The sequence below is a fragment of the Melospiza georgiana genome, chromosome 12 (genome assembly GCF_028018845.1).
Source record: "Melospiza georgiana isolate bMelGeo1 chromosome 12, bMelGeo1.pri, whole genome shotgun sequence".
Taxonomy (NCBI): Eukaryota; Metazoa; Chordata; class Aves; order Passeriformes; family Passerellidae; genus Melospiza; species Melospiza georgiana.
This window is the reverse complement of record NC_080441.1, coordinates 7,629,879-7,653,095: the sequence shown is the minus strand read 5'-3', so window position 1 is coordinate 7,653,095 and position 23,217 is coordinate 7,629,879. Positions and strand designations below refer to the sequence as shown.

The window sequence follows — 23,217 nt, the reverse complement described above, 5'->3', positions numbered from 1 at the left end:
TCTTTTCTATATTATTTCAAAGCAAATAATGTGTTTGTCAATCTTACACAGAATAAGAATGCTAGTGAGACATTGGGAAGATAAATCATTTAGTATTATGAAAAAAATAATTTCCTTTTCTGGAAAAAATTAATGTGATTCTTGTGTCACTATGTATATAAATATTCTTATATTTAGTTAACCTTGTAATCAACTTACAATACTGTAATCATAAGTCAAGTTTTGAAGAATGCTAAAATAGAGGTTTATTTTTGTAGGACATAACTGTTTTAATGAAGGTTTGGAAAACAACAATAAATTTGGAAACAATTCAGGAATACTGTTCCTGGTTGTAAGAGAGGAGCAGCTGCCACATTTGGTGGAGTGAGCCCAGGTATCAGCTCAAGAGGTGGAGGGATAAGGAAGGCACAGATGTTCCCAAATGTCATATAGAATTCTGCTGAATTTTATGATCTTTGATCACCTCAAAGAACCATCTACATAAAAATTGTACAAACACCATCCTTTGTATGCCTTTGCACAGGATTTGTATGCACAGGTGAGTACTGGCACACATACATATGGAATAGCATTTTCCCAGTTGCTTTTATAAGCTTCAGATTTGGCATAGTTTTACTGAATTGGCTCCTGTGGGGTTTTACAAAAAAATATCTTTATGAAATGTGTTAATAAAAGATTTTAAACTATTTCCTTAAAAACAAATTCCATGTCATCTCACCTTACTATTACCATTTAGAGGAGGCATGTTAAAACTCACCACTATTTGTCCTTCACCCAGAGCATTTCCCAAGGTTCAGTGAAGTAAAAAAAAAGACTTTTGGTGACTTGTCAGAGGGCTGTGGCTTAGAGACACACTTTTCAGTAGCAAGTGGATACCTCACACCAGAGACACTGATTCCCAGTATTGTGACAGCCATGTGGCAGATTGTTCTTGCTCTTCAGTGTAAAATGCCTTTTCTTTTTCATTCATGGCTTTCCCTTTTTCAAGTTCAAATGCTTAGGTCGTGTCTCTGCTCAGTAACACATTAAAAATAAAAGTTTGAAATATTTTCCTTTGAAAATAACTTCTTGAGTTATGTTTAAGTGGGGAGAGATGGGAAGGGATGTATGTGTTCACTATTAAAGTAATTCTTAGGGCTTTGCTCCAAGTGTTGCTAATATTAGACTGGCTTGGTGTAGAAGGTGGAAATCCAGCGGGTAGATGGGCCTCTGTGAGAGGTGGTTATTATTTTCTGCACTGATGAAAATCTATTCAATTAGCAGGTCACGTGTGCTCTGTAAGCTTTAAAAAACCCCATCAAAGTGGTGAGCATGATGGCACATTCAGTGGCTCTGTCCTGGAGGCACAAATAAGAGAGCTCTGAACTGATCACGCATGGGCATGGAGTGTGGTTATTCCTGAAAATAAAGACTGGCATGACTCAGGTATTGAGTGTGGCTGGGTATTAAGGGAGTAATAAGCAGTTGCTGGGAGGCATAATTCTACAGTAGCTCCCACTCAATAAACCAAGGGGTTGAACATGGGGCACAGCTCAGTTAGTGGGTAGCAAGTGATGGTGGCTGTCCCAGAGAAACAAACAGGCTGGAGCCTGCAGCACCTTGTGCAAGGAACTGCAGGAGGACAGACACTGCTGAGGGCTGCTCTGGTGTGCTTCATGCTTCAGGGCTTGGACAGCAAAAAGAAACCTGAGCAAAGCTGTAATATCAGGTTTTTTTCCTTCCTGGAACTGGCACCTTCATGCCCAGGGATCGATGCACACACACTGATTGCTAACAGCAGTGTAAGCTAAGCCAAGTGCTGAGATTACAGCAGGATTGCTTGGTGGAAACACCCCAGCTGTAGATAAAAAAGTCCATGGAAGGGACCAGGTTTTAATAGATTTAGTGAGGGATCAGTTTCCCAACAAGAAAATACAGAGAGAAAGGGAGAGGGAGAGGGAGAGGGAGAGGGAGAGGGAGAGGAAGAGGAAGAGGAAGAGGAAGAGGAAGAGGAAGAGGAAGAGGAAGAGGAAGAGGAAGAGGAAGAGGAAGAGGAAGAGGAAGAGGAAGAGGAAGAGGAAGAGGAAGAGGGACCCAAATGGCCCTTGCAGAGTTCTGCTGCAGAGCTGCAGAAGTTGCAAAAGCAAAACAGTTGGGAATGAGAATATAGGGAGTGCAGAGCACACAGCCCTGCTCATGTTGCTGTATAAGTTACAAGGTTAATTTTTATCACCTGCCCAGATTTTAATTTACTTACTTGCCATTAAAATTGGCCTGTCCTGCAAATACTTCCCTAGCAATATATAGACTGTTCAAGTCATTAATTTCTCCCAGCTACCTTTGGAAGCAAAGATAGAAGTGGGGAAAGGCTGGTAAAACTGAAGGTTTGTCACCACCAGCAGGTTGCAGAAAAAATGTCTCAGTACTGACCCCTCTCAGAGCTCCTTTGGAGAACCAGTACAGCACCTGCTTCCCAGGGCTCAACCCAAACAGCTAGAAACCACGTCCTGACTCATGGGAAGCAACAGCAACAATAAATAATTCATTATTTTTAAACAGTTTTCCTCATTTCTTGCATCAAATAAATGAAGACTAGTAACTTACCATCTGGCAGCATGTGGAGATTATTTCTTCTTATGCTTAATTCTCTAAATGACTGCAATTGTTCTATTTGCTGGGGAAGAACATGAAGTTCACTGCAAATAATATCCTAATAAATACATAATTAATAAAGGAACCTAGTATCTTAAATTAAACAAAGGAAAACTGTTATCAAAACTACTATAAAGTATAAAATTAAAGAAAGAAGAAATCCCATCTTTCTGGGGTGTTTCACAAAAAGAAATTGTACCATGACAAATCTCATTGTTTCTTCAGTACTTAGTGTATCAAGTTTCAAAGACTCAGTTCAAGAAGTTAAATTATGATGAAAGACTGGTTCAGAGATTAAAACTGTAGCCTAGGAACGAGGAGTTCCTGGTTTCGATCAGTTAAAAATTTCTTATGCTACTGCTGGCAAATGACTTGCCAGAAATCAGCTTCTTTTCTAAAAATTATTCCTCTTTAAAAAACACTGAACCAGTCTATACAGCTAAAAATGTATTGGGAGTAACAGCAGCCTCACCAACTTCTTGGATACGGGCACTAGAGGGTGACAAAGCTGCACCAAACAAACACAGACTACAGCAATTTCTGGCACTAACATTAACATTTATCTATGTAGTCCGGACTGATTCGACAATCACAAGGATAATGACCATTCCTAGCATTTTCTTATTCTAATTTGATAAATTTTACTTCAAAAGTTAGTGTATCTACTGCAGGTTCTTCTCTGTTCATGTAACCAAAGTTAAGTTGGGATTCCCTCCCTGAAAGCATCTTTCTAGCACAAGGCTTCAATGTCAACTTTCTTTTTAAATGTGTGTTTATATATATATTACTTGTGTTCAAGACAGGTATATCACAGGCACTGGAACGAAACCCTCTCTAGAATGTCCTTAATCTGTGTCATCAGGCATGCACTCAAAGTCAGCTCTGTAAAAGAAGCCAAAATTACTACAACTGCAATCCCAAAAACATTCACTTCCTGTAAACAGTTGCAGTGATCCCACCTTGAAATGCCATGACACTGAAGTGAGCATAGAGAATTTCTCACTAAATAGTAAAGACATTAGAAAATACTCATAGACATGCAGAATATAATTACAGTACTTGTAAATTAAAAGAGAATGTTGATTTATAGCTCAGAAATTAGGCAATGTGGAAAGAATTTCCAGGGCATACACAACTACTGTGGAAATGGGATAATGATGCCTTGCACTAACCACAGAAATCATGAATGCTGTAAAAAAAATCAAAAATCCCTGGTCCAAGTGCCAGGTCAGTGAATAACTGGACATAGTGATTTGTGTTTAACCCCCATTTTTGAAAGTCTACAATACACGACACCTGTAATTTCAGCTGAAACACAAAGAAGAAACAACACCTTGTTGCAATCCCCCCTGCTGTGGGCAGCGACACCTTCCGCTAGACCGGACTGCTCAGAGGCACATCCACCCTGCCCTTGAACCATTCCAGGGATGGAGCTTGCCCCGCTTCTCCGGGGATCCTGTGTCTGCCCCATCGCCCTGAGCAGACCTTGCCCCGCTTCTCCGGGGGTGCTGTGTGTCCCCCATCGCCCTGTGCCCAGAGCAGAGCTTGCCCCGCCTCTCCGGGGATGCTGTGTGTCCCCCATCGCCCAGAGCAGACCTTGTCCCGCCTCTCCGGGGGTGCTGTGTGTCCCCCATCGCCCTGAGCCCCGTGCCCGGAGCGGAGCGGCCGCTGCTGCCCCTGGGCCGCGCGCGGGCGAAGGAGCAAACGGACAGACAGAAAAAGGGATGTCAGCAAAATTAATCCACAAACTCCAAAGGCTTATGTCCGAAAAGGAGACAGAGGAGTCCTACAGCTTTATTAGATAAAAGGAGAGCGCCCACTGAAGCCACACGCCCGCAAGATCTTTCTTCCCCAGGTTTCGGAGGGCGCAGCCTCCTTCTATCCTGAACTCCCGGCCCTCCTCGCCCCGTTCCTTTCCCCATTGGCCGAGGTACCAGGAAGGCACAGCCTTCCCGATCCGCCTACCGCGTATTCCCCCTCGAACCTGCTCAGAAACTCGAGCTCGTACAGACTCGTGGCTGTGTCAGGAGCCAGACTGTCTGGGCTCTGCGATAAATCCGCTGCCCAAAAGCAGTAGAGCCATTAAGAGCCATTTCAAAGCTGTTAACATCCATATCTTCACCCATCGAATTGTTTGTAAAGACATCCCTCTCGAGGACAAAGGGACAGAGGGCGGCAGCAGCAGCGGCTCTACCGACCCGTTACCTCTTTGCTCGTCCTCCTCCTCTCCCGTTCCCGTCTCTCGCGCTCCTGTGTCCCGCCCTGTCCCCGCTCCTCCCGGAGCCGCTTCCCCCCGGCTCGGGGCGGTCCCCGCGGTCTCTCCCCGCCCGGCTCTCGCCGTTCCGGCGGTGGCTCCGCCTGGCCCGGCCCCGGCCGAGCTCCGCCGTTCGGTGCCCGCTCCAGATGGGAAAGCCCGGCCCGGACCCCGGGAAGGGGAAGGCACCGGGTGGGGCAGCTGCTGGGGACGTGACCAGGTCAGCCGAAAGTGGCTGGAATGTCCAAAGTTACTCTGGAGCGGAGGGAAAACACTCGGCCCTCTGCCCATCCATCAAACCAGCTGTGCACAAGGGGAAATGTCACATTGGAATGCGCAGGTGACCAATGACCTGAGAGCGACCGGACAGGCCTGGGGGTGGCACTGGCATCAGCCCTGAGACAGCATGGCCAGGGTGGGGAACTTGGTCGTGTCCTGCACACCTTCGGGACGCTTCTGTGTCCGTGGGTTTGTTCGGGTTTTGAGGGGGTTTGGAAGAAGAGTGTGTCTTGAGGACTTGTTTGATTTTCTGGCGTTTTTCTAATGTTGAATGTTGATCTGGGTTTGCTTTTGTTGAACAGATGCTTGAAAAGCCGCAGAACCCCCGCTAGCCCCGGAGAGCGGCGCTGGCTGGAGCCGACGCTGGGTGGCAGGAGGCTCCCGCAAACGGCTTCGTCCGGCTCGTTCATCCCTTCCCAGCCCATCACCGCCAGCACAGGCTGCTCTGTGCACTCCCTGGGCTAATCCAGGACCTCCTTGTGCCCGTCTGGCCCCCAAGTGCACACAGCCCCCCACCCCACTGATACCCGGGCACCCTGCGGCCCCACCGCACAGCCAGGGCTGGGTGTGCCGGTGTGCTCACGGGTGTGCAAGGTGTGCTCACGGGTGTGCAAGGTGTGCTCCGAGGAGTGCATGCACATTCCAGGGTCACTCGGATCAATGCTCGGGCCCGGCTTAGCGGATGAGCAGAGGGAGCGCGTCCCTCCCGCTGTTCGTATAAACTGGGGGATGTCTGCCCATGGGGGATTAACAGCTCTCAGAGTACAGGAACCTTGCATGTGAGAATGTCCCTGAAGTGCAGCCTCCCACCAAACCTCCTGCTGTTGTGTGAGTCTTCCTGCTCTTCCTGCTTCTCCACTGTGGATGCACAATCCTTGACCCAAGGAGCACCCGGAGGGACAATAAGGGGCTTTGGTCGAGGTGTCAAATGTAGCCCAAGGGTGGGAAGGGAGTGGTTTGGGCCCTAGTGACATGAACCTACAGGCAGCTGCCTACACATCCACATCCTGAAATTTAATTTTTTTTAAAGCAAATTCAGTGGATGAGAGCTGCCCATGTCTGTATTGCCCAATAGTCACCCAGTGTCAGCAGCAAATCTCATGTTCCCTTTTGCAGAGAGGGCACTTGCAGTCACTTTTGACCCCTACTCCCTGGGAACAGCCACTCTCTGATACTTCCACAAAATCTGGGTTTTTTGCTTTAACTGACACTGTTTTCTAGGAAGGAGAAGCAAGCACCCTGTGACCTGTGACCAGCCACTCTGGGATGTTTGACACACTCTGCTTTAGGGGTCCCAGTAGCAGAAGATGGGTGCTGTGGTCAGCAGGTTACCTCTACACCACTGCCTTCCCATGGCATTGTGGACATCCAGTGCTGATGCCTGGAGGACCATTTGTCAACACAATACAAACATGCTTTATGCTCTTGCCAGATCAAGAGGAACAAATAAATGTTCAACGGGACAAATAAATAGGAAGGGACTCAGGGCTGCTCTGCCAGGATAGCCTGAAGTAGTAAAGCTCATGAGAAGAGTCCCTCAGGGCAGAGGGCAGAGTGGAGTGCCCAGGCCCTGCTTGAGAGCCTCAGATGACCAGGGAAGGGTGACATTCTATTAGCAAACCACTAATGACCACCTCTTTGGCATTTCCTGAAAACTACCATAGGTTGGCTGGTTCCTGGAGGAGCGCTGTGATGTCAGCAGCCAGAAATCCCGTGGAACCGGCCAGACTGGCAAATGCATGAAAGTCAGCTAATCTGCTGCTTTATCACTCCTCCTCCACCCCCAAATCCCCTTCCACTTCAGGCATCAAGCTAATTGACTTGAGCTTCCTTTTTGTGCTCAAACACCTTGGCTGCCTTGGTTATTTTCTCTCATTTTTGTTTCATACAAACAGAGCAGCTTCAAAGGCGGTGCTGGCCCAGGTGTTATGTGATACATATCTACCAAATAACTGGGGAGAGGCCTTGCTTCACCAGGTGCTCTCTGCCTCTGGCTGATCTGGTCAGTTTTGCTGCCTCTCCCCACTCACTGGGGTGAGATTCACTGCTGGGAAAGGACACCAGTTGTTGCTCACCTTCCCTCTTTTCCTTTATCCCCCAAAGCAGAGGAAAGTGGGGACTTTTGGGCAGCAAGGGCCAATGTGGAATGGCCTTCCAGGGAATAGGACCTCAGCAGGGACATGGCACCATTCCTCAGAGTGGTTTTTGTAGTGAGAAGGGCAGGTGTCCATGGAAGTGGCTTCCTGGATGGGGGCTGACCCAGAGGCTGAGGCTCCCATCTTCACCTTACCTGACCCAGTAAGTTTGACTCTGATCCTCACCCTCCTCCACCCTGCAGATTGCTGGATGGGCACGCTGCCAGGCTGTATTTTCCCTCACCACGTTGGAGACACAGTATAAACTTGGAGGCAGGTGGGAGGTGCTGAGCTCTTGCCTTGGCAGCAACTGGGACAATCCACCTCCTCATCCCTGCCATCTCGCTGGTGTGAGAAAATAGGAGCAGGTTGAATAGAGCTCCTCACAAAGGCCCCCACTCTTAAACACCCAGAGAGTTTCAGGGATCTGTGCAGGGAAGGAAGCTGTTGTCTTCCTCACTGGATGTGCCAGGGCATGCACTGAGCCAAGGACCAGCTGGGTGTCACCTCTGCCCCTGGCAAGGAGACGTGCATCCAGGTTTGCACCAAACAGCCATTGAGGCTGCTCTCAAAAACCAGTCCAGGACAAAGGGCCACCTATGTTGGACCCCAGAAAAACCACATGGGGTCTTTCTGTGCTGTGGCCTGCTCTTCAGAGCCCTCCTGTGGAAAAACTCCAGGCTGGGGGAGTGACTGGGACAAAACCAAAAGGCTGAGGAAGCTGTGCTGTAGGACACAACAGGGTGTTTATCGTGGTAATGTAAAGAAGGGTCTGCAGGCCATGCACACAAATATTTGTATATGTGTGAGAGAGCATCGTTGTTTCATTTTGATGTAGAACCACAGCAGTGATATCCAGCTGGAATAAATTGCTCCAAAATTCAGGTACTTGCATGCCACAGGAGTACCAGCATGGGCAGGTGGAGAGAGCAAAAGCATGTGGGTTAAATGAGATCTATTTATACAGGCACCTCTGGAGCACAGCAAAGCACCTACAGAAACCACCTGCAGAACCCCTGGGGAAATCCAGGGAAAGCACTGCAGCTGCAGGTGAGGTTCTGCACCAACCCTGCTGCAACATGCCAGCACAGCATGGTCAGGGCTGTGCAGAGCCATGGTGGGAACAGGGAGGTGGGTGGGAAGCAGGATGCACTGCCAGGGCCTTACCTGCTCACCCGAACATGCTGTGCCAGGTGGGGAGGCACCAGGGGAGGCTTCCCCAGCTATAATTAGCCAGGAGGTAATGCAGCCATACAAACAAGGCTGCAGGGGCTCTGTGTAACCTGGATGTGACGAGGTCCTGGTGACACTGGCTGTGCCAGGAACAGAAAGGCTGAGAGGGATATGGGCACAGGGGCCACTGGGACTTGGCATGAGGGAGCCCAGTGCTCCGGCAAGTGCAAACCCTGCAGTTCCTGCAGGACAATGTCATGGTGGGCATCTCTGCCAGGGGCCATCCACTGCTGCTGGCTGTGTCCCTGCTCCCTCCACAGCCATCCATCAGAGTAAAGCAGGTTCCCACTGCCCTTGCCATCACATCAGGGAGAAGTGGAAGGAAACCACTGCAGCTCAAAACAGCCATGGTGGTTGTCCATCCCTGAGGCAGTATGACCTGCCAACAGCAGGAAGTTCAAAATCTGCTCATTGGGTGGGACAAGGCAGCCAGCAGCCAGCAATACATCCCTCTGAGCAGCCATAAATCACCAAACTGCATGGCTGGAAGACATGCCAGAGAAGGCATGTAGGGTAATAAACTGGTCAGGTGGGACCTACCTAATCCATAGGGGCATGAGGCCAAGTATCTGGTGGCTGGGCTTGTTTCTCAGGGCTTGGTGCTGCCTCTGAGCAGCTCATGGGCTCTGGGAATCAGCTGAAGCACAAACCTCTGCAGACTGGCACCGCCTTGGGCCAGTCTGGGTGTGTTACTTGCCCTTCTGACCTTACATTTTCAGATTTGTGACCCATCTTGCCTCAGGAGCTGGCAGAGGAGGAAGAGCACTTTGCAGGGTTTTCTCTCCTTGGTGGCTGGATGTGGGGCAGAGGGGACATTTGAGGGTGCTGACTCACCCTGCCAGGCAGCACCCCCTTGTCAGATGCACAGGGGCAGGCAGCATGGGCACACAGCAGTGACAGAGCTGACACGGCTTACACCTTGCTCCACTCACAGGACCCTCTTGCCCAGGCTTGTACCTCCTGGCACTGCAGCATTTCTCCTCTTATTCAGCCTGTTTGTGCAAAATCACTTCACTTGTTTGTTTGCTCTTGCTACAAGAGCCTATCTGGCCTAGCCAAACAGTTCATCCTTTTGGCTTGTGCAAGCCCTTTCAGGAGCTTATTCCTCTTATCTGTGAGTTGATGTTTAACCAAGTCAAGCATTATTTTGTTACAATCTTTCAGCATTGGCACTGTTGCCCTTGAGCCTTCCCTCTCCTCCTGATGTTTTTGAAAAGTCTGTCATCATCCTCCTGAACTTTCCCTGCCACGAGCACAGGCATTTTATGGTGATGCTATGCTTTGTGTCCTGTTTGACTTGCACAAACTTCTAGATCACCTCTGGTCTTCTGTCCATGTTGCAGTATGGGTTGAAAGTGGAAAGTTCTATTAAAGAACACTCCTGTGCATTCTCTGCTTTTTACATATAATCCATAAGTTGTCACTGAAGCTGTAGAAACACAAAGTATTGCTTTTCTTTGAGTGCAAAGAGGAGAGGGCAGGTACAGGAGAGAGGAAATGGAAAGAGATGCCCTGTTGTCTGCTCAGGAGCAATCAGACCAGCACAGTGCAAAACTACAGCATGTCAAATTTGCTCTCTCTGAATTGCAAAAAGAACAGTTCTTTTTGCAAGAATACCCAGCTTTGCTGCGGTTTTTTTCCTCACTAGGGTTACAAAATCTGCTCCCGGGCCTCCAGGCAAAAGTCTCTGCTGCAAAGGCAAAGCCTTGCTCTGGTGGGATGCTCTCACGGCAGGAGAGGTTTCAGAGTGCTGTAACCCTCCAAAGGAAGGGTGAGCCCACCTTTTCACAGCTTGGTTATGCATTTTATCCTGCCTCCTACAAATATAACTTTAGTTCATAAAATCGGTGTGTGAAATAAGGTTAGTCACAGGACTTCCTGGCAGAGCTCATAAACAAGCTTTCCTCACTTCCCTCTTATGAAAGGTCATCTCTCCCCTGCTGCTCTGACTTCTTTGTTTCCCTCTTCTCCCATTTATCCCATCAGTATCTCAGTCACTCTGGTAAATGTTTTGCCCCGTGGCAGCCTCGTCAAACCCAGCAGGAGGATCAGGCTCTGGAGCACACTCTTGACACATCTCCCGGGGATGGATCCTTTTGCACTTTCTGGTAGGTTATTTCGCTATCGTTCCTCATTCACACATTGAGCAAGGGGGAACCAAGGGCCCAAGCATTCAGCAGCTCGTTAGCAGTGAAAGGTAAAAGGGTCTGTGAGCTTCCTCTTCCCTTCATCCCCTTCTCACTCATATCCTCCCTCTACTTTTACCTTTGTAGTGGCAGTTTCCTGGGCTGAGTATGCGGATCAACGTCTGGTAGCAGAGGGTGGTATTTAACTAGGTCTCACGATTATTTGTGTTTCTATGAAAAACACACCCACTTTCCTGGGTGCAAAGGTGGCCAAGCACTAGCACACATGAAGGAGTCACCACCTATTGAGTGTTTTATAGATGCAGCCTTTTAGCACACAAGTCACATTGTCACCATCCAGGCATTTACAGTGTCACCAGTAGCCTTGCTGGCCTTGATCCACATATTTACATCTGACTTCCTCATCAGCACACGGGATAAGTGTACGTAGCAGTTGGACCAGATAGAGGAGAGTTCCAAAAGCAGCCAGGGGAGATGTGTCCTCATGAGTCATCAGCTCTTTGGTTGCTCTTAGCTGGCAGAAAAGTGACTCTGTTGTGGAAATTTCCCTTCCGTGCTGCAGCCTCTGTCATTGAACACACTGCACTTAGATCCACACACTCACCATGCTGGTGCCCTGATCTCACCCATTCAGGCAGAGAAACCCTGGCCCTTGCCTGGGGTTTTATTTTACCTACCAGGCTCTGCCTGTACTGGTCTGACTACAGGTTTGGGACTAAGAACTGTCACCCTATCGTCACCCCATTTGCCCCCTGGCTAGTCGCAGCTGTGATGGCAGCTGGGTTGGTTTGCAGCATTGCTTGAGGGTTGATTTCCTGGAAACAAGAATTGTGAAGCCAGGAAAATTTTCAGATCACCCTATTTACATATTCAAACAGAGATTAAAACCTAGCTGGGTTTCCTGCTAGCCCTGTGCTTCTTTTTCCTCTCTGTCATCCTTTTACCCTGTCTTGCTGTAAAACTGATGAAGCTCTCAAGCCCTCATCTCAGCCTCAGACCGCTCCCCTTCTCCTTACTGTCCTTGCTGAAATCTTGAGCATCTCCTGATTTTTTTCACCCAAAAGCCACCATCTGTGACATCTAGCAGTTCACACAAAGCTGTGTGCTTGCTGTTCATGAGTGACAGCCCAACTGGGACACAGATGTTGAGTCTCATTTCCCACAATCCAGTGGCTTTTGGACATTTTTCCAAGATATTTGTTCCATTCTCTCCTCATGTTCAAGCTCCCTTTTAATAACCAACTCAACTGAATATGTTTTTTATGCAAACAGCAATTTCCTTTTGAAGCTCTCAGTGAAGGCCATGTCACTTAGTGCTCTGAGGGGAATTTGGGTAAATTGGACTGGAGACAAAAATACCTCTGTTGCCTCTCCCAGGAACATATCAGATTCCTTCATTTCATGTGCATTTCTGCTCTAAGAAACTCAGTAAAGTGGTATTATCAAACTCTTCACATTGTGGTATTATCATGTCTCTTCACATTGATTCCTGGCTCAACCACACACAATTCACTCATTAAAAAGACCTCTTGCCATCATTACTAAGTTCCAACTGGAGGTTCAGGTGAGTCTCCATGACCCAAGCTGTGGTCTTTCCCCTGCTAAGACACCATCTTAGAAAATAAATACATGACAAATGCAGCACTTGGGTGCACTGGCTGTGACTGTCACTGCCTCGTTTGGACTCAGCTCAATGTTCTGTCATAGTCCTGTCTCTGCAGGGATATGGGAATGGAAAGCAAAAAAGAGAGGATTGCATCTAATGTCCCAGTTTGTCCAAGAACTTGTGGGTAGAGGCAAAGGCAATGTGTCTCTGCCTATTCTGACCACTCCTCAGGGAACTGAATGTAAAGTGAGAACCATCAAACACATTTCTCCCTGAGTGGTTTCCAGCGACAAATGTTTTTCCACAGCCACGTCCCACTGCTTTCTTCCTCTGCCTGCACTGGGCCAACTGGGAACAAACTGTGGGCTGAGGTGATGAGCACACGTCTCAACCACATGGAAGGGACTGTGGTGCCATCGCTTCTTCCTACTGCCAGCATCACTGCAGGGGCAGTGGATTTCTGAGCTCTATTCCTCCAAGGGAACCATGAAGTTATTTCTAGCTTTGACCAAAGTTTTCTCTTCTGAGTGTCCCCGTCTGTGCTCCCCACTGTGCTGTGACTGCTCCATCAGCCTGTTTTCAGCAGGTACTGATAGCTGTGATGTGCCAGGAGCCCTTGGAGGGCTGCCCGTGCATTTTGTGAGCCCTGTTGCCACGATACTGAACGCAGAGCAGATGTTTATTTCAATAGAGATGGCTTTGAATCCTTTTCAACTTTTCGCTCGAGCTGCCATCGTGTGTGAATACTTCTTCCCAGGAGCCAAGCGTGCTGTCAGGGCCCAACGGGCAGGCCTTGGGGCTGCAGCCAGTGAGGAGGGGACAAGGCTGAGAGGGAAGTGCCAGAGCAGCACAAAGCAAGCTGATGGCCCTGGCCTCTCCGGAAGGATGGCTGAAGCTCTGGGGACAGGGACTTAGGATGTGTGTGTGTCTGCATCCATGTGTTTGTGCACACGTGTGTGTGTTTATGCACACCTCTGTGTGTTTCTGTGGCTCTGTTTTGGTGCTGGCAGCCTGGCAAGGCTGGGAAAAAGCAGTCTCCTTCTCACAGCTAGTGCTTCCTAGCACTTCATTGTCCTCATTTCCCCTGCCCAGTTGCCTCCATCAGGTCATCGCTGCCTTGCTGCACACATGGACCAGCTTAGCTGGAGGCTGAGGTGAAGAGAACATCATCTTGAGAACAACAGAAACCAGGCACCAAAAATATTGAAGATATGGTAGGAAAGGTAAGGAGATCCTTTAGTACAGTAATTCCATGTGAGAATTATCAAGACAAGATAATGACTTCTTTCTGATTTTTTTTCCGTCTCCTTTACCCTTTCTGTTCCTTCTTTTTCGGTTGGTATGTTTAAAAAAATACCTCTTTTTTTTCCTCTTTCCTCTCTCTTCTTTAACTCATCTTGTTTGTCTTTCTCTCCACCCTTTTCTTGGTGCTGGCAGAGCAACATGCCCTCACAAATACCCAGCCCAGAGTTCTGCCCAGGGCTATCAGCCTCTTTGGAAGGGGTGCTTTGCTAGTGTAAGAATTCCACTAGAACCAGCTTCTTGCTGTTCCCTTATATAGAAATGTTTTTAATTCTATAAATACTGTATGCATTTTACTAAAAAAAAATTAGGAAAAAAAAAGGTTGGACTAGCTATGTAAAGACACTGTGCTGTTGGGGCTGGAGTTTTGTTTGCCCACTGGCAGGGCCTCTCACTTCCTTCACCCTTTCCACTGCTGTGAGCAAACTATTTTTGGTATTCCAAGAGCGCAAGCTTTGCTGAAATTCTGGTTTCCTGCTTTAGAGCAGGGAAGAGTTATTTAAAATTACAAAATATATTTGCAAACAGGGGGAAGAATAGATGAGAACAATAATTTGAGAACAATGTTCTGTGATTTTAAACTACTGAATTGGATACAATTACCTGTAAATACATACATGTGTGTCTCCATGTGTGTATTTAGAGATGTGTGGATTATTTTAGAGATGGAAGTGTAAATAGAGTATATTTGTAATAAAGAGGTCAGAAACAAAACAGTAATTTCATCTCAATTATGTTGCAATCTTGGAAGAACAGAACTATCCTACAGAAGATCATCTTCTTTAAGCCAAATAATGCATTGAAATAAAAAGTTAACTGGCTCAAGGATCTTTTGTGTTGAAGGTGGAAATATTGACCTTGAACTTGTGAACAGTCCATTCAATTTATCATAATCCTTAGGAACACAGTGACTCACCATTCACCAGACTGGTACAATACATGTGCACTATCAGCTTAGTACCCTCATAAAGACAACTCACTGATTTTTTTTTCCATGTTATGGAAAATTAAAGATTGGGTCAGCACAAAATTCCTGTGCTACAGACTCGTCTAGTACCATGGGCACCGTGTCTCCTGGTCCTGTTAACAAGTAGCTCTGCCTACCATTGCAGGGCAGTTCCTCCCATCTCAGCTGAGTACTTTGGCAAAATTTTAACCCTTCAGGCTGAAACTTCTGCATGGAACAGGCCAATCATGCAAGGACAAAGCCCATCCACCACAGCACCTCATCTCTGACTGGAGCCAGTGGCAGGGAAGTGGGTGAGAATGAAGTGAGCAGGGACAGTGCCTGCACTCCCCTGACAGGATTTGCAGCTCACCTGATTCCTCAGTCAAAGGTGCCAGTTTTATAAACAGTATTTCCCAGTGTTAAGTTTTTTTTTTTCCTTCCATGAAATTGTCCAGTCACTTTTGGCCTGTAGCAAATAGTTCACCAGCTTAACTATACCCTGTGTGAAGAAGTGCCTTCTTTTGTTTGTTTTTAACTTGGCATCTGCTTGTTTGATTTAATGATCTTCAGTCTTTACACTGAAGGAGATGGTGAACCAGCATCCTTCACCCACCTCTTCCATCCTAGGCATTTACCTCAGCCTGATTATTTTCCTTAAAAGTACAGGAAGTGTCAATTAAAAAATAGTTCAGGCATTTCTAAGAGGAAGATTGCAAGAAGATGTATCATTTTGCCCTGCTAAGAAATATCATTTTGTTCCCTTTGCTTCTGAGGGAGGATGTGGAGCATCATCCCTGTGTCAAGCATGTGCCATTGTTGTCTCCGGGGGAAAATGCATGGTTTTGCTATGTTACATGAATGCCTCAATTTTTAAACACTCAGTTGGCAGTGGCAGACTTTGGCAGCTGAATTATTTAAATAATCCATTTGTGCTGGAGAAGCTCCATGCACCTGGTGTCCTACAGAACAACTGAGCTGCCTCCTCTGGAGGAACTGAGAGCTGCAGAGGCCACAAGGAAGGTGGGATACTGAGAATACTGGAGAATGAAACAAGATGTGTCCTGGGCATGGGAATGAAGGTGGTGAGCAGAAGTGAATATACCATGGTCAGGGTTCTAGTCCAGCTGCAAGGCTCTAAAATTTTAAATTATTTATTGGATACAGAGATGTCAAAGTTGTACTATGGGATTGCAAGGTCTACATTTGTCCCCCATGAGTTTAGTGAGTATCAGCAGCTTCTAGTGCTGGAAATTCTGAATGTCTAAATAAGTTGCCTTGAAGACAAAGTGATTTCCCTAATGCCTGTGAATCAGAGACTGATTTATGTCAAAGGATTGAAAAATTATGTTCTTACAAAAACATTTTAATTCTTCCTTTGACATCCCTGATGTTCTCATTAATAAAATAAATATGTGGTTCTTTTCCCCCCAATTCCAATCAACTTTTAACTCCCACAACATCTTTGGCAAGGTGTTTCAGACTTAAAATCATGAAAGGCATTTGAAGCTCCTTGTTTGGAATGCTGAATTCCACTTTTATGGGACAACCCTTTAGCTGTGCTGGTTGTTTTAATAGAAGGGTGCCAGGCAGGAGAATTGTGGGTGCCTCTAAATGCATTGCATGGGATTGTCACCACAAGCCCAGGTCACTGCAGCACCAGCCAGATGAGCTTGGCAAAGGCACCGAAGGGTTTGCAACACCCAGATCCATCCTGATACATAGAAATTGGGCATCATATTTTTAGAGAGATGTATGAGTTTGCATCAGCTCTGCTAGAATCAGATCAGATACCTGTTCCCTCCCTCCCCCCAGCATACCACTGTGAGGAGTCTTTGGAGTCTGTAAAATACAGTATTTTTCTGCTTAGCACTCTAATTAATATAATTTTATTCGTTTACGTTTGAAAGTTTAAGAGACATTTCTACCACATTTTGTGGTAGGTCTAAAGCAACTAACATGGTGCAGGCACTCTCCAAAAGTTCTGTGGTTTTGATAGCTCCCTGCAGTCTTCTGATGTAAAAATAATTATATTTTCACACCAGCAACACAAAAATAGTAGTTAAAAAACATGAAACAGTTGAAGGTCTGACTTGGGTCACATCGCTACTGTGAGGCCCTGGGAGCTGTCCTAAGTGAATTATAGACACATTTTAAGTCTTGGAAAACAGCAGCACCAGGTATTTAAAGGGCAGGCTGGGAGGGAGCAGGGAAGGTCTTTCATAGAGCAATATCAGCAACTGACCACCTGTCTTTCTTAATGCACAAACTAGAATTTGCTAATTACAGAGGGGAATACAATATTACAGCCCTTTTCTTAGATGTTATGGTGCCAGTCTACCTCACTTCACAGCCTGGCTCAATGATTCAGTCATTGCATGAGCAGCTGATTACTTAAGATTCCCTGGCAGGTTTTCCTCCCTGGCTTTGCTCACCATGTCATTCCTGGGCTTTCTGTCCTGCCTTTTCACAGGATGTTTTTCTTTTGTGTTTTTGTCACTTTGCAGTTCCTTTGGTCAACCTGCCATGCACAGGAGACAGCTACAGATATAATTGCTGGGGAGAGTACCTTATCACATGCTTCACAGTTGTCCTGCAAGCGCAGAAGTAGAACTCTCTTAAATATATCTGCTACAGTCCCTTTCATGTTATAGTAAGCTGCATGCAAGTCAGAAATATGTAAAAGGCCAAAAGTCTCAGTATATGGCCCCAAAATAGGAAGAGTGGATTGGCAATTAATATTCTCTGGAATAAAGTAAACAGAGAGAAAATATGTATAACATCAAGACAAGGCTGATATAAACAGTTAGCCGAAATGTGGAGAGAAAAGGTAATATATGGATAGAAAGAGAAAAGCAAAGCCTCAGAACCAGAAGAGGAGCAGCAGGTCTGCAATGCAGCAGCAGCATGAAATAAAAATCATCCTATTTCATTTGTCAGGATTTTTTCAGGGCTTATGTTCTAAAGATTATTAAAAGGTAGCAGGAGAAATGATTTAAGTATATTTGAGTAGAATGAATCAGGCAGGATTCAGAAGTACCATGAGTGAATAGTCATTCATTTATTTGCTGAACCACTGTACATAATTAAGAAAGATTTTTGTCAGTAGAAATCCCCATTTCTTTCCAGAGGTTTATTAATGGAAAACATTATTGAATTTAAGTATATGGTATCAACTTTCAGCAAATACTTACCTTAAACATTCCACGCATTAAAATGAACTCCAGGTAGGTTCATAAGTATCTTAGATGTATAACTATCACACAGAAGCCTTTTTAAGTCATGCTATTTTTTTAAAAAGGCGCAGAAGAAAGTAAATATTTTAGTAACAGTAATGGCTTAACAAACTGGCAAGTTGGAAAAAAATATTTCACCATGATCCACAAGCCCGTGTTTAACAAACATTACTGTTTGTTTTTTGGTTCAAACCACAGTGAGTTAAGGATGGAAAGACTGCCTAACTTTTGAAATTCTTGTCTTCAGCCTGTTTTAACACAACCTTACCTTAAACAGAGGTGTTTTGTGTTCCTTGCCCAGTGCAACATTCCTCTGAGTCCTAAGGGAGGGAGACTGCCTGCTGTCACATCCTTTCTGAAGGGACCCACCCTCTCAGCAGGACAGCTCTGCTACAGCCAGCAATCCAACACCTCCAGCTTACCTTACTTTTTCTTGGCTTTTAGACCTAGAAACCTATGAATTTGAGGGAAGCCCTCACATACCCATGAGGATATTATCACATGGATCTATGTGATTTCTATACTCTTGCTCAGAGGGCTGCTGGGGAAGACCAGTGCCATAAAAGGTGTCAGTTTGAGCTTTGCTTCAGTATCTGGCAAAACTTACATGTGTAGGAACGTGAATCAGACACACTAATGTGTGACTCATGCATGAATGGGAAAAAAGTCACTTCAAAAACACTGTTATTTTCCCCTCTCCAGGCCCTGGTAGAATGTTGGGGCAGCCCACCTCACCAGGAAAGCAGGTGGTGGTGAGGGACAGGAAAGCAGGTGAAGGACAGAGGTATGTGCTGGGACAGCCCTGCAGCAGCCGGTGCAGGGTGGGGAGAGCTGGCCAAGGAAGGGGGAACCCCCCTGGTGAGCCAAGAAAGAGCCAACCACCCTGAACTGGGAGCTGAACCTCCACAGACCAACTGGACCTGCCCTCACCACCTCTGCCACAGCTGCCAGGAGCATCCCTGAGACAAGACATCACTTTTGTCAAAAAAGCAAGTAAACCCCATTAAATATTCCCTTGGTTATTTGTACCCTGTGTCTCTGGGGTGCAGGAGGCAGCGTTACAGGGGTGATGGGGTGTTGGGGACAGTGGGGCCAAGGAGCAGTGCTGTGACTGTGCAGGAGGGACCCCAGGGCAGCACCCGAGGGGTCGGCACTGCCGCTGGTGAGGCTGCACCTTCAGTGCTGTGTCCAGTTCTGGGCCCCTTAGCTCAAGAAGGACATTGAGGTGCTGGACCGGGTCCAGAGAAGGGCAACAGAAGCGGGTGAAACCCCTGGAACAGCACAGGTCTGATGGGAGCTCTCGAGGGAGCTGGGGGTGTTTGGACGCATAGGGAGGACCTGACTGCTCTGCACAACGCCCCGACATGGGCTTTAGCCAGGCAGGGGTCGGGCTCATCTCCCGGAGAAGCACGACAGGACAAGGGGATCAGATCTTAGCTGTGCCAGGGGAGGTTTAGGTTGGACATTAGAGAGAATTTCTTCACAGAAAGGTTGATTAGACATTGGAACAGGCAGCCCGGGGAGGTGGTGGAGTCGCCGTTCCTGGAGGTGTTTAAGGAAAGACTGAACGTGGCACTCGGTGCCATGGTCTGGCTGACAAAGTGGCGTTGGGCCCTCGGTTGGACTCGATGACCTCAGAGGTCTTTTCCAATCTATTTGTCGGTCACTCTGTGACAGCGCGGGCGGCCGCAGTCCCCAGCCCGGGGCGCGCTGACGCCGAGGGGTCCCCGGGCCCCTCCCTCCGTCCGCCGTGCCCCGGGGCCGGCCCGCCCGGGGAGGCGGGCGCCGTGACGCCAGGGCCGTGCGGCGGCTCCGCCCCGCGAGGCCGGAGCCGAGACGGAAGCAGCCGCCGCACAGCAGCCGCCGCCTGCAGCCGGAGCCCGACATGGCGCTCTGAGCCAGCCCCGGCCGCGCCGAGAGCCGCCACCCCGGGGGGCCCCGAGCAGCCGCCCCCGCGCCGGGTCCGGGGAGCGGGGCATGGGCAGGGCCGCTGCGGGGAGCCCGGCGGGCAGGGGACAGCGGCGCTAGCGACCCCCGCCCGCCCTTCGCGCAGCGCAGCCCCGCGGCCGCGAGGTGAGGAGCCGGCGGCGGGCGGGGGCCGGCGGGCAGGGCGGGGAGGGAAGGAGGGAGCGCGGCCCGCGCTGAAGCCGCCGCCTCCCCGCCGCTTTGTCCTTCCAGGCCCCGCCGCCGCCGCCCAGGAGAAAGAGGCCGAGATCGGGGAGCAGCGGGCGGCGCCCGCCCGGCCGCCGCAGCCCGCCATGGCCCACTCGCCCGTGGCGGTGCAAGTGCCCGGCATGCAGGTGAGCTCCGCACCGGGCCCAAAATGGAGGCGTCGGGCCCGGCCCCGGCTCCGGAAGCGGCGCTTGCGGCCCGCACCGGGCGGAGCCGCCGCCGGGGCGCGGGGGGCCGCGGGTGGGCGAAGCGGAGCGGGGCCGCGGGGAGGCCGCGTTGGGCTGGGGGGAGGCCGGGCCGGCCGCCGAGCCGGGGAGCGAGGGAGGCAGGGAGGGAACCTGCTCCGAGCTAACGGGAGGCTGCGGGGGCCGCGTACCTGCGCCCCGGCGGAGGAGAAGGGATTGCCCTCCCTCCCTGCCTCCCTTTGTTCAGGGGTGGCCGCGCCGCATCCAGGAGCACGTAAGAGCCTCTAAAACTGATTAAAGGCGAAGTGAAGTTAATCGCAGGGTGTGTGGGTGCGCTGTAAATGACATACCAGGCGCGCTGGCAGGCCGACCTGCTGCAGGATTTCCCCAGCAGCCTGGCGCTGGGCCTGTAGTGCAGCTTCCCGGAGGACCCTGGCGTTCATGGAAAGGTGGTATCTGTCAGGTCTGGTGGGGACAGAGCTCCGGGGAACACAGTCTGTCAGAAACCTGCACCTTTCCTCTCCTGGGAATGAGGCCTAGTGTCGTTTCTGTATGTTTGTGTTACCTGCTTAGAAAACCAACAAATTGGTATGTTACTGACTTTCATCAGAACGGTAGAATACCTATGACTCTTTTACTCTACTGGATAATCTGATACAAATTTAGCCAGAGATCTTTATCAATGTAAAGTTCAGCTCATTTCAGTGCTGATTTTTGCTTGTCAGACCCTGGCAGCCCAGTCAGTGTTTTGAGCATTCTCTTAACTTCTGGGATAGTCGTACCTGTACAACATCAGAGGTTTTTTCACTTCAAATAATACAGAAACATTTATGATACATCTCTGTGTATGTGAGAGATACAGTAGAGTTCAGAAGGCTTCAGAACAAAAAATTAATATATCTCTTGGTCAGGTAACTTTATGACTAAGAAGTGTAGAGTTGATGTGTAGTGTTTGTATATTTATGCCAGTTACTATGGTTTACCAGTGCTATGGTTTAGTTTACCTTTCTCCTTTCTAATAATTTCTAGGCTTTCTGAAATCTGTTAAATTATGGTTATTCACTTTCTGTTTCTATAAGAGGACACAAGCCACATCTTCTCAGCCTACTTGTTCCATTGTGTCAGAATAACTGTTGCATTAGAACATCCTGAAGAAATTTTGTGATAAAAGATTTAAAGGCTTTAGTATGAGCTTCTTTAATTACAGCCTCTGGGCTTTCTAGTGTGTTTGTATTTGGGAAACTTCTGTTTCAACATTCTAGTTTGTCAATTTCCTATTTTTATATCTGCTTAATGTATTGCTGTCCTATTTTCCAACTGTAACTGCCAACACAAAAGGACCTTGAATTTATTTAAGGTTCTGTTTTTTCATTGTTATACCAATAAACTTTGTCCTAATAGCATCCTTATCCCCACTAGTATTGTTATTAGTGTTACCCACAGCCCTTAACATAAATCAGTATGTTAAAAACATTTTTTAGACTATGAGATAAATCCAGATGCATAGAATTAAACCACATTTTTTTCCTTGGTGGTTTTTTTTTTTTTAATGAAGATTATTACACAAGTCCTGAAACCCTCAGAATACAAAAAAATAGACTTTGGTGTGATGTTAATCTGCTCATCCTTCTTCTAGAAGAGTCATAATACAGAGTGTTTTAATTTAAAAAAATAAACTAAAACCAACACAACAACTGCATGGCAGCCTGAGGTAGAAGAGTTGTTTCCTTTGGGGTTTTTTAACCTATCTGGACTGTTCAGGCAGGATCATCTAAGTGATGGTAAAATTGTGCCTGCTTCTGCTCAGTGTTAAAGTAAATGTGTGGTGATTGATTGAAGAAGGAATAAACAGGTTCCTCTGTGATGCAAGATGTAATAGTTATGTTTAAACTATCACTGTGGGAAAGTGTAATGTCAAACCTCTTGTTTTGTAATCTGTTGAGGAAAGGTTTTATTGAATATAACAGTTGGAAACTGAATTTGTCAGAATGTCACAAGCTTGAAGTTTTCAGCTTTATTGTCATCTTATGCTTTTCCTTACATTTAATTATACAAAAACTATCAAGAAAAATCCAGAAATAAACATGTTATGTAATTCACATACTCCAAAAACAAGGCTGAGGACAGTTTATCACCAAAGTATATCAGAAGCTTTTTTGACTCTCTAAAGATTTTTTCATCTTATGAAGAGTCACGTCCCCTTTAAAAAAACCTCAAACATGGAAAATTACAGAAAATCTCACAGAGTTATTTTGGTGGACTTGGATTCTGACTTTAGTCCCCTGGCAGCAATGGCAGACCCAGAGGTGGTATTATCTGCTGCCCTTATGAGTAGTTACAGAGCCATTTGTTTATGTAGTGGTTGCATTCTGTTTAACCTGTCTTGTGTCCCTTACAAACCCAAATTTTATACCTAACAATTCTTGCCTCTGCAAACAACTTCCTAAACACATCCAGTTTCCTTGCTCCTTTGGAAAGGCTCCACTTGATGCAGTTGTACAGAGTTAACTCAGCCAGCTGCCAGACTTCTGAGCCCATTCAGTAAAACCCAAGTACTCAGTGTGTGTATAACATGAGTGGTCTGAAGCTGAACATGATACCCAAATTATGGCATTTACACAGAATCCAAGATGAGATGGAAAATGGAAAGGATGGTGAGCACAGTTAAGGTGTCCTGGTTACAGGAAGCACAGTTTGCAGTGAGCTTGATTGTCAGGTTTGAGGTTTTATTCAGTAATGTCACAGTAACTTTGTTCCTTGGGATAAAAATATTCAAACTAGTTCTTAGTCAGGAATGCTTTGAGATCTCGCAGTGAGAAACCTGTTCAAGGAATCCAGTTGAACTACAGAACATTTGTGGATACAGCTTGAAGGAGACATTTTGCCTGTCTTTGCCAGGCCAGGTGCTGAAAGCAGCTGGAGTGAAGAAGGTGTTGGATCCTTTATTATTAGTCCTAAGTGCTCTGGTATTGCCCAGCAGGCAGAGTACACAGTTAGAGTTGTTTGTTTCAAGTGATGGGAACATTTCAAGGGTGTCATTTGAGATTGATGTGTTTCTGATGAACTTATGTTCTTGGCAGCATCTCACACA

The 23,217-nt window shown here is 47.3% G+C and overlaps 1 protein-coding gene across 1 annotated transcript in view; it reads left to right on the top strand.

The window, feature by feature from the left end:
* Nucleotides 1-19,397: 19,397 nt before the first annotated feature.
* Nucleotides 19,398-23,217, top strand: part of STK26 (serine/threonine kinase 26) — a 29,720-nt gene continuing 25,900 nt past the window's right edge. The window contains exons 1-2 of the mRNA XM_058032935.1: nt 19,398-19,842; nt 19,948-20,069. Coding sequence (XP_057888918.1) covers nt 19,398-19,842; nt 19,948-20,069 — 567 coding nt within the window. The remainder of the gene's footprint in view (nt 19,843-19,947; nt 20,070-23,217) is intronic.